This window comes from Echeneis naucrates, chromosome 21 (genome assembly GCF_900963305.1).
Source record: "Echeneis naucrates chromosome 21, fEcheNa1.1, whole genome shotgun sequence".
NCBI lineage: Eukaryota > Metazoa > Chordata > Actinopteri > Carangiformes > Echeneidae > Echeneis > Echeneis naucrates.
In genome coordinates this window covers 10685735-10702813 of record NC_042531.1, presented here as the reverse complement: position 1 = coordinate 10702813, position 17079 = coordinate 10685735, and the positions used below count along the sequence as shown (strand labels likewise).

General features: G+C 41.0%; 1 protein-coding gene across 2 annotated transcripts in view; it reads right to left on the bottom strand.

The window, feature by feature from the left end:
• Window positions 1–17079, bottom strand: part of col4a2 (collagen, type IV, alpha 2) — a 44096-nt gene that overhangs the window by 17655 nt on the left and 9362 nt on the right. For both annotated transcript variants that reach the window (XM_029530774.1, XM_029530775.1), the window contains exon 4: window positions 9567–9647. In XM_029530774.1, coding sequence (XP_029386634.1) covers window positions 9567–9647 — 81 coding nt within the window. The remainder of the gene's footprint in view (window positions 1–9566; window positions 9648–17079) is intronic.

Genomic DNA, 17079 nt, shown 5'->3' with positions numbered 1-17079 from the left:
GACCTTGGAGAGGAACAAAATAAATCAATAAACAACTGGTCGGAAGCTCCCCCTGTTATTCTGTCTGTCTGTCTGGATAAACTTTGCTGTGTAAAATTTCAATTTTAAAGATAAAGATGCTAACAGAGATAAGAGGATTTGATAAATCGCAGGAAAATATATTGGAAGTCATTTAAAACAGTCAAGACTTTAAAATTCACTACATAGTTGATGTTTTCTCTGATTAAACATCTTCTGGCTTCAACTAGTCTGGCCATGTAGCTCCATCACAAGAAATCTGTTTGCTTTGGTAGACTATATTTAGTCCATGACTGATGCCCTCTAGCCTCAGGACACATGTGCAAGCACACATTTTCTAAAAGCAAAAACCATTCGCACATAAAATGTGCTTCCATGCCTCTTTTTCATGGGTAATTGAGCTTACATTTAAAAGACCAACAACTACAGTCTGACGTCTCACCCCTGCAGTGGTTGTGTATTGTGCCACCAATTGTACCAATCCAAACAGAGGGTAACATTATGGAGGACTGATGTAACGTGACCGTCAGACAGGAAGGTGACCATAATGCCCCTGTAAAGCAACATCTCATAAGGGTGCTTTTACTTTCACACAACACTCAGTCATGTAAACTCCTGAAAATAAACTTTAAATCCTGCTGAATATCTCTGTGAGCTGGAGAGTATTTATAGCACAAATCAAACATTATTTAAATAGCACCTTCCATACAAGTCCAGTGCAATTGAAATGCACATGACATTGGCAGGATATCAGATGCTTGGGGGAAAAAAATCCAACAACTTCATTTGTAGCTTTTTACCAGCTGATCCAGCACCTCAGAGTGTGAAGACCAAAAGCAGCGTCACCAAAAGTTTTTTGTTTTGCATTTCAGAGCAGCTAGAAGAGAAGAACCAGAGCAGCTCAGAGGCCTTCCTGTTTTTAAGATAAGCGTAAAACGTGCTCTGCTTTCTGGCCCTCGCTCGCAGTAGAACTATTAATTAATCGTAGGTGATTTACACCCTCTGGCTGAGCAGAAAGAACAGCTCAGGGTTGGGTGATCATATCTGTGAAAGAAAAGGTGAGTTTGAGAGACAAGTTAGATTTCCCTGTAGAGGCAGCCAATCACAGAATGAGGTAGAAGTAAGTGCTGAATTGTTCTGAGCTGATCTGCTTCCTACATAAACGGGAGGAAGTAAGAGAAAGAACTAAATCATGAGGAGGAAAGGACGAAGTAGATAAGAACAAATGCATGAAGAAAGGCTGGTGTGAAAAAGGGATGTGAGGGGACAGAATGATTTAAGAAAGGAATAAAAGAAAGGCGAGAGAATGAATGAAACTGTGGAAAGAAAAACGTATAAAGGAAGAGGATGAAATACAGAGGAAATGTAGAAAAGAACAAAAATTAAGTAATAAACAAAAGAAACAAGAACATATTTTAGCTGATGATACTTCTCCCTGACTCCCACAGTCAGACTTCGACACTTTGGTGGATGTGGCCTCAACTGCTCTATGTCCCAACTGAAATGTTTTTCTTGGACACATTTTCCTTGGACTCATTTCCTGAAGATCTGCATCCCTTTTACACGATGCCCTGGGGGGAAACAGGGCTCAGCTCCCCTGAAGGAGAAGGGGGAATTATGGGTTAGAGAAGATGCTCGAAGGTCTCCATCCAGAGACCCAGAGGCTTCTCTCAAATGGATGCCCTGAGGAGGACTCAAGCAGAGTAAATAAACATCTGTAGATGATGTTTAGATATCTATTAGACTGTGTTTAGATCTCCTGCTTGCAGTCAGAGAGGTCAGTTTTCTGTAACCCCTGATGGAAATCGAATGTCCGACTTTTGGAAATCCTTGATAATTGTGGTGGATCAGAGTGGACATGAAATGAGTTTAAGGAAAAGCAACAAGGCCATATAAGCTTCAGGTAGAACAGGAACTTAAAATCAATAAACCCAATGAGGAGGTATCTGTATCAAAACAAACCTCGGGGCCAGATTTGTGAAAACATGACTTGGTCCCTCACCATAACAAGTTCCTCTGACTCATCTGCTTAATATGGCTCATGAGCAGGAGAAAGACGAAGCGGCGGGATAAAAGCAGATGACATTCAGACAAACATAAGTCATTTGTTGTCACTTGCTTTTCTTTCTGCTAGAGGTCTGCTGCTCTTTGTTTGGCCGCCGGACACAGAGAGGTTTGGTGGCTTTGCACCTAGTTTACATTAGAATCAATGTGTTTAGACTCTGGGCTAATTTCTGCATACATATGTGTCATTTTCACTGAGCACGTGCACACAGATGTGCCAGAGATCTGACAGCATCCAGACTGGAGCGAGGGGCCTGCTGAGGACCAGTGGTCGGAGTGATGTGTGTGTATGTGAGAAAGAGTCCGCATGTGTATTGAGGGTGTGTGCGCTGAAGACTCAAGGGGGGGATCCCAGGCTGAGAACAGAACAGCTTGGACCTCCGGCTGTCCCAGGGGTCTCTGGGGCCCGACACCTGCACTATTGCCTCACGTTAGAGGAATGAGACGTCTCAAGTCTGTGATCCAAGCACATGTGTGTCTAAACAGGTCACAGCTGCAGCTTTTGTGTGTGTGTGTGAGAAAGAGACAGAATGAGTGAGACATGGTGCACATTCTCAAATGAGGTGTCGCCCTCACCTTTGAGACTGACCACCTGCGTGCCTGTATCGGGTGTCAGTGTGTGCCTGAGCGCATGTCTGTGTGTAATAAGGTGCTGCCTCCATGTTTCCCACTGCTGCATTTGTCACTGGGCCATAATGAGTGGAGCACCCAGAGCGTATGTCCTGTTTATATAACAATTTCCTCCACTGTACATCCCACCCAGGTATTTATAATAAGCTATAGATGGCAATAAAGGTCAGGGGAGCAATATATATGTATATATATATATATATATATATATATGCTGTCTATATTTTTTTTTATTTATTAGGAGGGGTAATTTGATACAATCACAAAATTGACGTTACATATTGTATTGATATGAAAGCAGTGCGTGACAGCTAGCTTTATGGTCAGCATTTATTCATTCTGGGCATGATATGAAGGTCTATACCAAACCATCAAGGATATACATCTCAGTTTCATAAATCCACTTAAAAATGATAATAATAATAATAATTCCATTGTCATGATGGCACCATAAGATTAACAAAGACATTAGGATGAATCTCTGGGAGACCAAATGAACTCATCTTTGTCTGGACCAAAGAGGTGGACTGACCGGCACCACCCAAGCTGTGGGTGTGCTGGTTTGGATGGAAATTCTCAATAAATTCGTCAATAATAGAAATAGATTTCCAAAACACAAAAACAAACTGCTTTACAAATGAAAAAAAAAATACAATAAAATAAAGCAATACATGGCAATGGGAAAACTTGAGTTTGTAAAATGAGATTTAGAGTCAAATACCCAGCTGTGAGGTTGGACGACTATGACATGGACCTCAGCCAGTCACATTAGTGTTAGGGATACCCATGTAATCCTCAAGGTCTCTTTCTGCACCATCTGACCCATCCAGCTGGCCTGCCAGCCTGGAAGAGTTTTTCCTTTCCCACATTGAGACTCAAAACCCTCTGCCTTTCCATATGCAATACACATTCCTGCAAGTGAGCAAATCAGGGCTAAGGTTCATCCATGTATGTGTTTCATGGACTAAAACGGGGCGGTGAGAGTTTTACTGGTTTGAGGATTTGGACATCTAACTCAACTGTGTCCTGCCAGCATCTGATGTAGATCTCACCCCAAGACCTGGGAACACATGCCATTGCTGTGGTGACCCAAAACTCTGGTCACATTTTTCCTACAGCCCAGAGGACTGGCTTTGTCACCCATAACGTTTCCTGAATACTGTCTATAAATCAAATGCAACCATCCAAAAAGGTGAACAGCGTTAAAAAACCTGATTTAAAGAACTTTCCTTCTCTGATACAGACAAGACACACAAGATTGATATGGAAAACATGGTGTGCATGTCTGTTTGTGAGCACGACTCCATGATGTCTCAATACAACGTGAGTTTATTGCCATTTTTCTCAGTGAGTAATGTACGTATGATTAATCCCATGGCGCAACATTTTTCCAGCTACAACATGAAGTAGAATATCTCGGGCCTTTTGCAGTGAATTGGTTTCTCCTTCACACCCACGCAGTGTGCTCAACCTGATGATAGCACGGACCAACCCTGACCCACCACTGAAATATATACCACTGAAATATAGAGGTTCTCAGAGACACTGAGCGAGTGTACTGTTGGCAGATGTAACTAATCTGGTGTCCTGCTCCAACATGGATAATGTGATGATAACCGCATCGAGGTCCATTATGGACAATAATGACTTATAATTAAAGTGATAACACGTCTGTTGACATGCTTGAAGAGTCAGAGCTTTTAGGATTAGGCTCTTCTGAGAAACTTTATTTTATAGAAGTGTAGTATGAACGACTGAAAGAAATTTTCAATTAGCTGGTTATCAGTGTTAGCTGTTGGCTTATCCGTCAGGCATGCTGACATCAGAGCAGAGACACACCATGCTGAACCCATTTCTATGCACCATTTTCCCTCTGTGTTGGCCGTAGGGCAAAAGAATGAAGATGCAGACAAGTATCACTCTCTCTGTTCAGCCAATCACACATTAAAAGCTGCTCTTTTTAGTTACAGTAATAAGTTAAGTATTGGCACTTATATGTGTGTACTCCCCTGTGTTTGTGCATGTATGTCAGTATAATAATGTGTGTGTCTTTTTAAGAGATGCTCCTTTGTCCGCACCAACAAAGGCCCTCTTGTTCCTAAACAGCACCCATCATCCTCTAATGTGAGAGTGAACCACTTTTAATGGCTCTTAAAGCCAGACCACAGCTGGGTGCAGCACTGCGGGTCAAACTCGTCTTTGACAGTAAAGCGAAGAAAGAGAAAGGGACCGAGTAAAGAATTTCTTTCGATTGTCGGGGCAAACCAAGATGTCATTGGAGAAATATGTGCTATATCTAGTGTGATCTTGTGATGTTCAGTTTCAGAGCTCCTGGGAACATTTTTGAGGCTAAGAGCTGTGCTGTGCTTGTTTGTTGAAGAACCATCTGTAATGTCAAAGGGAGGGCTAATGGTGATAAACCAACAGTAAATTAACATCAACTCTACAATCTCCTCTTTGGATTGCTGTGTCAGTTAATCGTTTGTGTTTAAAGGTACATAATATTATTGTGTTGAGAACATCTTGGATTTTTGATCTGTGTGTGCTCTATACAGATAGTTCAGAGTCTAAGGGGAGCAGTGAAACCAAACAAACCGCATGAGGAATGTGTGAGGTGTGGGGATTTAACAAGCAGGTTACGAGTTTGTGTTTCGTGACTTTTACGTCTCACCATTACTTTTAACTGCTTAACACAGTGGCTGAGACATGTTTAAAATCCCCAACCTACAGCAACCGTTACAATAATATTTCCCTCCATCTTTTGCCTGGCTCTGTCGGTCTTTGCTGCCATATTAACATGCACAAACAGCTGGTTAGTGTCTGTTTTTCTGAGCGCCTCCCCAGACGTGTCCCACTGCTCCACAGCTTTATTATTGATACAGGACAAAGCCAGCCTGTGATCTCTGCCAAATTCTTCTTTCCAAGAATCTCTTGAAAAGAAAATCCCCCCCATCCAAGCATTTTAGTGATAGCAGCAGGTTTCAAACTTCCCTCCCCTCCTGTGCACTTACACACGCATGCACTATTTCTTCATCTTTACTCCACAGTTGGTAGTTTTTCCTTGACAGACACAGCCAAGGTCAGGAGTGGGAAAGGGATCCTGATTGCAGGTTGGAAAGAGGGGCTCAGAGCTGCCATTACATATCACGACTTTAACTGACATTTGAAGCTCCAGCCAGCCTCCGATCCAACCTGGGATGCTGATTGTGACAGCAAATCAGGCCATTGATTATCAGATGTCCTCCTGATGTCAGACAACAGTTTCAAATAGAGGAGATGGATCACATTTGACTGAAGCTACAGGCTTTAATCAGAGGACTTGAGCTAAAAAGAGTTCATTTCATCCATGCATGTGTACATACTGAGAGTGATTTCTGAGGGTTTTCCAAGGCCAGAAAGTTTTCCTTTGCATGCATGTCAGTTAAAACAAAATCTTAAATTCTTGCTTTGCAATAAATGCAATTCATTTTTGAGTTTAAGGATTTGCCTCAGCAAGGTTTTACAGTATATACTGAGTGATTATAAAATGTCCTCATCAAGGTTACAATTGCGTAAAAACTGTCAACACCCCATATTCACATTTGAAAAGACTGATGGCGATGTTTCATCCCTGAACAGAGAGGAAAGTACGTGATAGTCATGGCCATTGGATTCAGAATGTAGGTAGACTTGTTTTCATGGAACATGGACATCTTTGCCATTTATAGTGACAGACAAACACACAGATGATCTTGTTCCCACTAAAACAGAGACTGTCTATATCGAAAAAAGATCAGTGGACTTGTCATTGTGTTCAGCTTCCTGAGACAAGTGTCATTTCCTGTCCTTTCCTGTCAACTGTGCTGGCTTTTCCCATGGTGGACAGGACAGGACTCATGATCTGCATAGTGTCTGTGACGGCGTCTTAAACTTCACCTACAATCATATGATCCTCTCCCTAACATAACCTCTCTGTCTCTCTCTCATTTAAATCCTGGCAACTCTGGAGCAAAATTTGAATGGATGCTTGTCTACTTTAATCCAGAGTTTTTTTTTTTTTTTCTCTGACGCCACTCCCTGTTTCTGAGAACTGAGGGCGAAAAAGACTCCCAACAAAAGACATCATTGATGGCCTAAACATGTTTTCTGGTGAGCACATCCATTGTTTTTCAAGCTTACAGACCACAAACAAATCTTTTTTTTATAGCATCACTTCACTTATAGCTCCCTTACCTCTTTTTACTGCAATTGTTCTCGCTTGTTATTACCAATCTCAGGAGTCCGATCCAATATTAATGCAGAAGAACAATGAGGGCTTGAAGTATGCCGTGGGGAGCTACATATGTTTCTACATTCCCCAAATGCACTCTGCTGGGGCAGCGGGTGGTGAGGCTGAGAGCCAGTTTGGCAACTCTTAAACAGAAAATCCATGAAATTAGCATTTTAAGTCTCCATCAAACAAGCCAATTTATTCTTCCAGTCTCTCTCACAATGTCTGGATTTGAAACCATCTTCATACTCAATACATCACTGACTATTTGGGAAAATGGATCACAATGTGAATGAATGCCAGTGAATTTATGTATTAATTCATGAAGAACCTCATCTGACTCCATTTCCCATGAAATATTATTCTTTTCTTTCTGCATAGCTTACATTTTTTTTTAAACAACTACGCTGAAGCATTAACTGATTCTGTGGTTGCACATAATTCAGAGGTATGAATAACTTTTAAATGACCTATTTGTAACTTTTTCTCTACTGCATTATTGCTAGCATTAACCAGGAATTAGAGCTATCTGGTGCAAAGCAGGCAATCTACTGTTGGCCTTTGATGCTTTTTCACAGGAAACAGCTGCTTCTTGTTGTGGAAAACGTTGAGAATGAGATCAGTGAGAAGTGTGAGCTTATACAACATAGAGAATACATACTTTAATACATAGATTATCATTTTATTGAGGGCTGACAGAATATTCCTTCTTCTCTGTCACGTGTATACAATAGCTGAATCCCCCCGCTGCCTTGAGCAGCTAAACCAAGATGTTGACATGACTGCAGCCACCATTTACAGATTATCAACCATCACCCAATCACCACAGCTGTGTTAATTCTCAACAAATCCAGACAGCTGTGATGGATCAGGCTTGACTCATTCAGTCAGGCATTCATCATCACAGCTCTCATGAGGGTCCAATTCAGAGGAGCAGGAGACGGACATTAAGCACAACAGACAGAGGGGTGAGCACATGTGTGATAATCCATCATTAGTGCACATTGCATTCACAAACAAGTACATCTGTTGTGTAATGCATACAGAGGGACATTTTAGTCTGATGGAGCTATGTACTTCATTCATAGGCCTTGGAAAATGAACAGTAACTTCAGAGTCTGACAGAAAAACATACAAAGAGAAAGGCGGTGCGCTGTCTCTGTCATCAAACCTCTGTATCCTTCAGATGTGGAATGTGGAACTTCCTTTCTCTGCATCCTTATGGGGTTTCCTGCATCCACTGCGAGTGCACAGGTCGAAGGTCAAAGCGACTGTACTTGCGGTCTTATTGCATGCCAAAGCATAGTTGCGATACCATTCCGGCTTTCACCTCTGTATTTTTTAAGAGTGACTCCCTAAGAGGCCGTTTGTCTGGCAGGTGGGGTGTTTTTTAAAAGAGTCTCTGAGTTTACCACACACCCATGAGCACGCAGGAATGGGAACGGTTGCTGTGGAAAGTTTGTCTTTAAAATGTGTAACATTCAAAATCAGCTGTGTCCATGTGTGGTTAACCTTTGGCATAGCATTTATGAGTTTAATGCAAGTCCAGTTTTAACAAAAGGTCAACATGGCCCTTTTAGTCCCAACCATGAAAAACAAATCCAATAAATAATGTAAACCTAAATTGTCAGTCAGGGTGTTAATTCAGCTCCTTGTTCCTTGCCCTGCTACACGTTGCTTACCTTCTCTTTGTCTAATCTACTGTCATTCTCCACTATCCTATCAAGTAATAAAGGCATATTTTCACTCCGGCTATAAGGCCAACTGTTGTAGAAGGTGGTGTTGACTGAAAAATATGTAGAAAACTTAAAAGATTTGGAACATCAAAGAGCTATCTGATGATCTGCGCAGCACACATCTGAAGCCAGAAGCTGTTTTAGTCATGCAAAACCGCCGTCACTCACTCTGAGCTTGTTATCGCAGCATGTTTAGTCTGTCTCTGTGACTTAAAATCCCTGGCTTCAGGTCCCCCTCTCTTTTTTCTTCATTCCTCTCCCACACTCCAGACACTCCACCTGACCCCATCTTTTACTGAGGTTAAGGGTCTGAACTACGTGGCTTTAAGTATAAAAGTGTGATAAGTACTTCAAACTAACGAGTTTTAGCAGCATAGTCTTCCATATTGCTTAACGTCCTAAAGAATCTCATACACACACATCCAACACGACATATCCAACACTTTGCTTTGTTGTGAACCTTGAATATTCACAAAGGGCCTTAAGGCCACGATAAGATATGAGATATGAGTTACAGAGACGTTGGTGTAACAATGGTACAGAGAAATCTATCTGTACTTAGTATTAGCTATAATTAACCTGGAGTAACAAATGTGATATAAAAGACTGTTTCATGGTAACTCCCCTTCACATTAAGGGACAACCCTTGCAGAAAACCTTGTGTTTTCTTATTCAGCAACCAAGTTATTGAAATTTTTGCAAGCACTTTCAGAACTAATTGTGTGAGACTTTGGCCATATTTGGCGTTCCAGACTGAAAACCAACAATGAGAGCTGGTTAACACAACGTTTAAGGATGAGAGAGTGAGAGAGAAATAGATGCAGTGTTTACAGAGCTATTTGTAATAGTTGCTAGAGTTTGGGACTTACCCTGGCACCCTTCTCTGGGAAACATTTACAGTCTCCGCTGCAGTCTCTTCCTCCGCAGGGTCCACTGTGCTTCTTCCCACCCTGTAAGACACAAAACACTCAACATGAAGGTCACAGTCGGACTATTAGAGGTCAGGTAAATATACAGAAAGCTGTCACATTTTGCTGACCACTTCTCTTGAATATTCACAGGGGAGATATGTGACCATGTGGTGTTTCTTGCCTTCCTCTTTGTACATTACATTGGCCACAGTGTGGGGTAAAATTATTGTGTCGTGTAGGTGTGACTGCCTGTGTTTGTTTACATTGTAGTTTGGGAATACGCTTGTTGTTTATGCCTGCAGCTCTATTGCATGAGTTTGGATGATGATCTTGTTGTGTGTCTGCATGGTTGAACATTTTGGTCTGGTGAGAAGGAAGGACATTTTGGATGCAGGTCTGATGACTCATGATGGACATAAAGGAGTAATGGACCAATGCCATGTCTCCATAAAAACCCTATTCATCAGACATAGGCTGACTCTGGCCATTGACAGACGATTTGTCTGTGGATGTCTGCATGGGAACAAAGCCACCCACCATCACAGACTATTCTGTGCTACATATGACAAGTACACACAGCTCATGGGGCCAGTGTGGCTACGACACAATCAAAGAAGTCAGTCGCACAAATGGGATTTCCTGACCCCCCAGGTCAGAAGAGTCAGGGCCTGTGGCTGGCTGAATAAACTGGAGATATTAATTGCCAAATCCAAGTTTAACCTTTTCCCTTTGGATTCTCTCTACTAACCACATTTGTTACTCATCAGGAGCAGCGGTAAAAACAATGAGGCCTTTCAAAAACTGTAGATGCTACATAACCACATCTTTACCTGCTGCAAAACACAAACAGTGAATCAATGATCCAAATGTTCTTCTGTGGAGAATCTGTCACTGTTTACGCCCTGCAGTGCTGTTTCCATTTTAAATGCCTGACTGGAAACAAAGTTTTATAACGGTTTTAATTGATGTGTTGAACTTGATGCCTAACAGTCAATACAAATGAACAACATACACAAATGCTGCATTTGACTCAGAGTTTAGTGAATTAGGTAAAACCAAAAAGCATCTCAGAGGGCTTTTAAATAGCATGAGCTAAACTAGCTGAAGCAAAGAGGCTCCATGTATCTGGTTGTGACGTCTGTCCCGTGTCAGCCTACGTCGTCCACCTACACAGCCATACCATAGCCTCCTTAGGCAGTAGATGCCTCAATACCCTCCTCCCTTCCTTGTTAAAAAAATCTAAATGACCACTTTATGCCCACAGTGGCAACAAAGTAGCAGATAAAGAGTCAGAATAATTTTCTCTCCTCACTTTGACAGCAAATCCCAGTGGTCCACTGACAAAGACCACATTGAGACTCGAGTCACACACAAAGACCTTCTTATACCACACAGACATCGTCCTTTAATGATCCCCTATCTCCACAACAAAAAGACCCTCTTCCCGCCCTTATTGAAGGCACAAGGCTGCATTTCTTTGTTAAATATCAGCAGATCTGAGGGGTTCCTTTCAAACTCCTGTCTGATATAGCTGACATGTTGTGTTGGGTTTAATTTAGCCGCTTTGCAATAGTGGCAGACTCAACATTCTTCACTTGTGTCACTCATTTTTCCGTTGATTTAACTGAACCCTCTGAGTAGACTTCTTGGCAATAATTTAGATTTTTTGTAAAAAAGATACTATCCTAATAAGGATGTAACCCAGTCACGGAATGACCTTTCTCCACAGTGAGGTGGAAACCCAAACCACGGACAATAGACTGCGTCATCTCCGTACGGATACACAAAGGAAAGGCTCCCATTAAAGCAATTACACATCGTGGAGCAATGCACCATCAATTCAACTTCACAGTTTACAGGTTCAAAATAGCTGATGGCAGTTTCAGCTGAAGACAATAGCACTGTGCTGCAGCATCCTGTTTTCTCCACCCATTCACACAATATCCTACTCTTCCATAGCTCTGGGACACCTTGGAAACTAATTGAAATATGTATGTGTGGGTACATTTTCAAGGTAGTCCAAACTTTGATGCAACATTGCTCCATGACATCTGGCTCATCTGGTCCAGCAAAAGGAAAATGCATTGTTGCCGTTTAGTACAGTTCATGTTCACAAAAAATACATAAGACCGAACCAAATCAGACCACCGACTAACCTGGACTTACTCTCAGCTTGGACCGATCTGCCATTCTGGCTCCAGTCCAGTGACTGAGATCACAGATCACAGGGCACTTTACTGAACTATATGTTTAATTTTCTTTTCCGGCAAGTTTGTATTATGAGGATTAATAGTGTGACTCCACAGCTGGGACTCTTAAGTCATTAAAAGACCGCTAGACTGATCTATTATACTGCTAACACATTATCAGACTCAAAGTAGACTGTGAAAAAAAACTATCCTGTCTTACTGGGATAGTTGTTAGGCACCAGTTTCATTTGTTTCTTTCATTTCTTAATAAGAAAGGGTTTGGCACAAAAATACAGAAACAAGATCCATATCAACAAAGTGAATCAAAGAAGTCAACTGCACGCAGCTGAATCTTACTGAACAGGAAAATGGTGGTCAAAACTTTTGGGCCATTGAAATTGATATGCTTCCGCAAAAAAAAAAAAAAAACCAACAACAAAAAAAAAACAAAACATTGTGGTCTGAAAGCACAATAAAACTTGCTAACCATGAACCATGTCAGTTGACCGAGAAGCTGCCAACTTACCACAACATGCAGTGAGAGACAAACGAGTCCAGACCACATAGTCCCACCATGTGCGGTCTGACCATTACCATAAATCTCACACCTTTGCGGAACTACGGTGAAAGAGCTCTAACTCCTTGTTTAAAGACTGAACATTTAACCAGACTCAACATTTCATCAGTGGATGACAGGCACACACAAATAGTTAAAGGACATATTGCTATGAGTCTAATGGTGATTGGTTATCGTACATGATGTCATCCTGCAGTGTCACCTTTTACTGCATAAATATTTCCTCTTTGTACTCCAGGAAAAGTTTAGGAGGATAATTGAAAGCTTCTTCCTCTGCCTTTGTTATGAGGATTGTCAGACAACAGTGCGTGCAATATGAGGAAATGTCCTAAACCTGACTAGTATCAGTGATCCAGTTTGCTGCCGTTGTTCGTTTGTGGCTTTTTGTTTACAGTACGACTCCTCAATGTTGAGCACCTCAAGTCCTCTGCTCTCTTTCAAAAATCACATAGATGTAAAAGCCAAACAAACAACAATAACAAAAAAATAAAATAAATAAAAATCCCCATCCACTCCTTCTCATGTATAAATTAACCTGTGCATTTGTGCACACCGCCAAGACCACCCACACACTTCAGAGTAGAAATAACACATTTAATGAGTTCATGTGCAGTTCCAACAGAATCTCCTCTCTTTACAGGTTCCTCGGTTTGAAGTGTGTCTTGAGTGTTGTATATCTCTCATTATAAGCAAAGCTACGAGAGGACAGTAAGTGTTCATGTAAAACACTGTTGAGACGTCTTTTGCCCGTGGCAGGAAATGTACCATTTCCTAATCACAGGGAAAAGGAAAAGTCCCTTATTGAGTTCACTTATAGAGTTTGGGTCATCCATTTTCAAGCAAGAGATGGATGAGACAGATTCATGCTTCAATTGGTGAGAAATTTTGTTTTTGGTGCCTCCCTGATCTTTATGGCTGCAGTGGAGCCTCTCTCCTAATGTAAACCACCTTCTTTAGTATGAACTGTACAGTAAATGAAATAAAACCAGCTGGGTCAACAAGAGTCTTTCTCACGCTCTGTTTTTCTCTCCTACTCTCCCTCCTGCTGATACACACAGAAATCATTAGATATTTTATTAGAAAGAATTACAGAGGCTTTGTTTAGCTTTGTTTACAGACAAAAGTTGAGCTGTGGTTACTAAATAAATGTATGTTTTGAAAACAAACAAACAAACAAACAACATAAATACAGGTGATTTGATATATAATACAATAATGAAGATGAGGGTGTCCTGTTAACAGGACATCTATTCCCTCACAGCATACCAGACATTTTTCTTACACTGATTCCAGTTTAGGGATATTTTTATTATTGTATTACTTTTACATTGTAACAACGCTGTGTGTGTATCTTCTACACTACGCAGTGTCATTGAAACAAAGTGAGGTAACTGTTACAAAGACCACATCCAGTAAAACGTTTTCACTGATGATTTAATAGTATCATCATGAGTATCACGAGTACTGTTATGATGTTTAACTGCAGCTGGATTCATACAGACTTCAAACATCAATTTCAATGATGACTGGTGACAATAAAACTATTATTGTACTGGACAACTGACAGGCAATCAGAGTACGTTCTGAGAGTATAAAATCACAGTCGTAATGTGAGTGTGGCAGCTTTCATAACATAACATAAAGCTAAAAAACCCATTATCAGTATATTTTATGCGTTGAAATCGTAAAGGTAATGAAGACTTCTTGGGAAACTACTACTTTGAATAGGTGGTTTCTCCTATAGTGAGAATTTCCTTAATGGAAGCATCTAATGTGAAATCTGTACTCAAGTCCGCAATCATTTTATCTCTTTATTTATTGCTTATCGGTATAATTGTTTACTCAGTTTATTTATTTATGAAATGCTTTGGTATAAACCTGGAAAAATCTCACACTTACTGTGTTGGCTCCAGCAAGGATTTGTCAGTTTGGCTGAATCAATGACAAATGATTTACTGGTTGATCAAAAGTTTTGATAATTTTTTTTTCGAGTCAACTAATTCTTTCGTTTTCATAATGTACCAGTGTGGTTCATCATGTTCAGACAGGGCGGCCATGTTGTGGTGGGTTGTGTGGGCTGTCTGTGGTCAGTTTGACTCACTGTGGGTTTTTCTTTTTAACCATGTACAGTGGGTTCACCACAGTCATAACCACTTCCTTACGCTTCCTGGAAATGCCAAAAGAAAGTAAAATCGACACTGCATCTCTGCCATGGGAACAGGCTGCTGACAAGACAAAAACATAAAGAAAATGCAGACAAAACTAATTTTAAATACAGATGTAGAGTTATATTTTTCAATTTCCCGAGGGCGGCGACCTGGGCTTTGGGCTCCGGCTTGAGTCACGCGCCACTTGCATAAGGGTGAAACCCAAAGGATCGTGGGTGGATTTATGATACTTGAGAGCAATCACAAACCCACACAATGATGACTAAGATAATTAGACAAAATTGTTGTATAAAAAATTAAATACCACCAAAAGAGACACAGGGAGAAAATCAAATTGCAATTATTTTGAAGACTTATGTTAACGCATATCAGTAAATCATTCATCAATGAAAAGCGTAGAAAAGTCTCCTCACAGAGAGGCAGATGTGAGTCCGTGTTGTTGACACACAGCTGGAAATTCCACATCTCTCCTGGTAAATTACTCAACAAGACTTTGTATAATCACAACACATTATTTACAAACTAAGAACGCAATTTCAGGATGTGCACGACGAACAGTTTCTCACATAAGAGCAAAAAATTCCTGTGGCCGGGATGTTGTTTGCAGATTATGCAATAAAAATAAAGGTTTTGTATTTTTCTATGTTACACAAATCACCATTTCTTATTCTCTGTTGTTTAAACATTCAAGACCTGGCAACACCAATCACTCAGGTGACAGAAACTCCTTCTTAGAGCTGGTTTCTCACTTTTCACACATAAAAGCACATAGCAAGACGTAAACAGTGTTTGTGCGTGACCCCTCCTGTGTTTGAGGTATCAAATGAACAGGGATGACAGACTATGATCGTTTGATCTGAGAGTGGTCGAGACAAAGTCACTAACTCAAACTATGAGTGGGACAACACAGATAAATCTGAAGAGAGATGTAAAATATGGCTGCTGTGATAATGTCTCTCAAGGCTATTAGAGTCAACAGAAACTAAATCCTACTGCAACGAAACCTGGAACCATAAGTGGCCTGTTTGACGAGAGCTGTAGCTCTTCTTTAATAAAAGATCAGACCTACGGCCTTAACACTTGACCCTGACCCAGAAGAATGTCTGAGCCCTGTCTTCAAATCCCGAGATGACTGACCTGCTGTCATGAAAGGATTGTAACTTGCCACACATACACACATACAGACACACAAACGCAATAAGTCGTCCTGTTGGAGCTGTCAGTGTGCTGCTATTCTGAACTGGTGTGAATGACTGAAAGGATTTTACCGTATTACCTTAGCTGCAATTTAGAAATCTGGTTCAGTTAAACCAGACAACTCATTTAGCACCTTTGTTGTACGTAGTTTAGGTCATAACAAACAAATATTCAAGCCAACTATGTCACATTTGGTCAGGTTTACATGCATCTGCCATCTTTAAACACAGTTTAGCTGATAATCGGTGTGCTTTAGGAGAAACTGCATGTGCTTTTCTCTTTATATCACGTTAGCGAAGCGACTGAATTTTTTTTAATCCCATATTGTGAACACAGAATTTAGAGGTATGTTGTATATTATTCATGAAAGGAAAATTGATTTGTGTGCAAGTGTTGACTGTGTGTGTCTGTGTGCGCATTGATAGATTGTATATTAGACCATTTCTCAATGGTATTGCTGGATTTGAAGAACCTGGCCACTTTTAACAGAAGCTTTAAGTAGGAAACCTGATCCATTTCTGTACTTTAACTCAATGTCAGGACAATCTACGCTGTGGACGGTGCACAAACATGTAGGAAGATTAATTCCTCTTCTACCAATTTTCTGTTTCCAGGTCACGGTGGTGCAGAAGCTAATTCCAACTCACTCTGGTTGAGGGCGAGGTTCAGCCTGAGCAGAGGGGCCAACACACAGAGACAGGCAGAGACCAACAACCACTCACACTCAGACCTACGGACAATTTACAGTCACCAATTAACCCAAACATGATGTCTTTGGACAGATGGAGGAAACCGGAGTACCCGCAGGAAACCCACGCAGACACGGGGAAAATATGCAAACTCCACAAAAAAAGGCTCCAGGCAGGGGAACTGAGCCTGCAACCTTCTTGTTGTGGGGCAACAGCGCTAACCACGATGCTGTCTGCAATGCAAAACTCATGTTCCTTATTTTCAGCCATAAGAGTACTTGCGGTATGTATTAAATCCATTTGATCATTAGGAAGCTCAGATGCTTTGGTTTAAGGTCTCTTTATTTGACCAAAGAGACGGATCTTGACTATTGTCTTAAACATTGCCCACGTGCAGCCTTGGTGAACTCAGGACAAAATAAAGAATTGGATGAAGACATTGTTGCTTGGCCAGATAAAAAAAATAAAAGGACGCAGAGGTCTGCATAAATGACCCCTGTGACTCTGAGTGGGCAATGATAAACATTGCGAACGCGGGGACTGAAATAGGTTCAAAGACAAAGTTGACCACATCATGCTGCTGATTGTTGCTGTCTGACTGTGTGACTCATGCAGGGTGTGGGAAGATTTCTTCAGAATATAAGTCTGCTG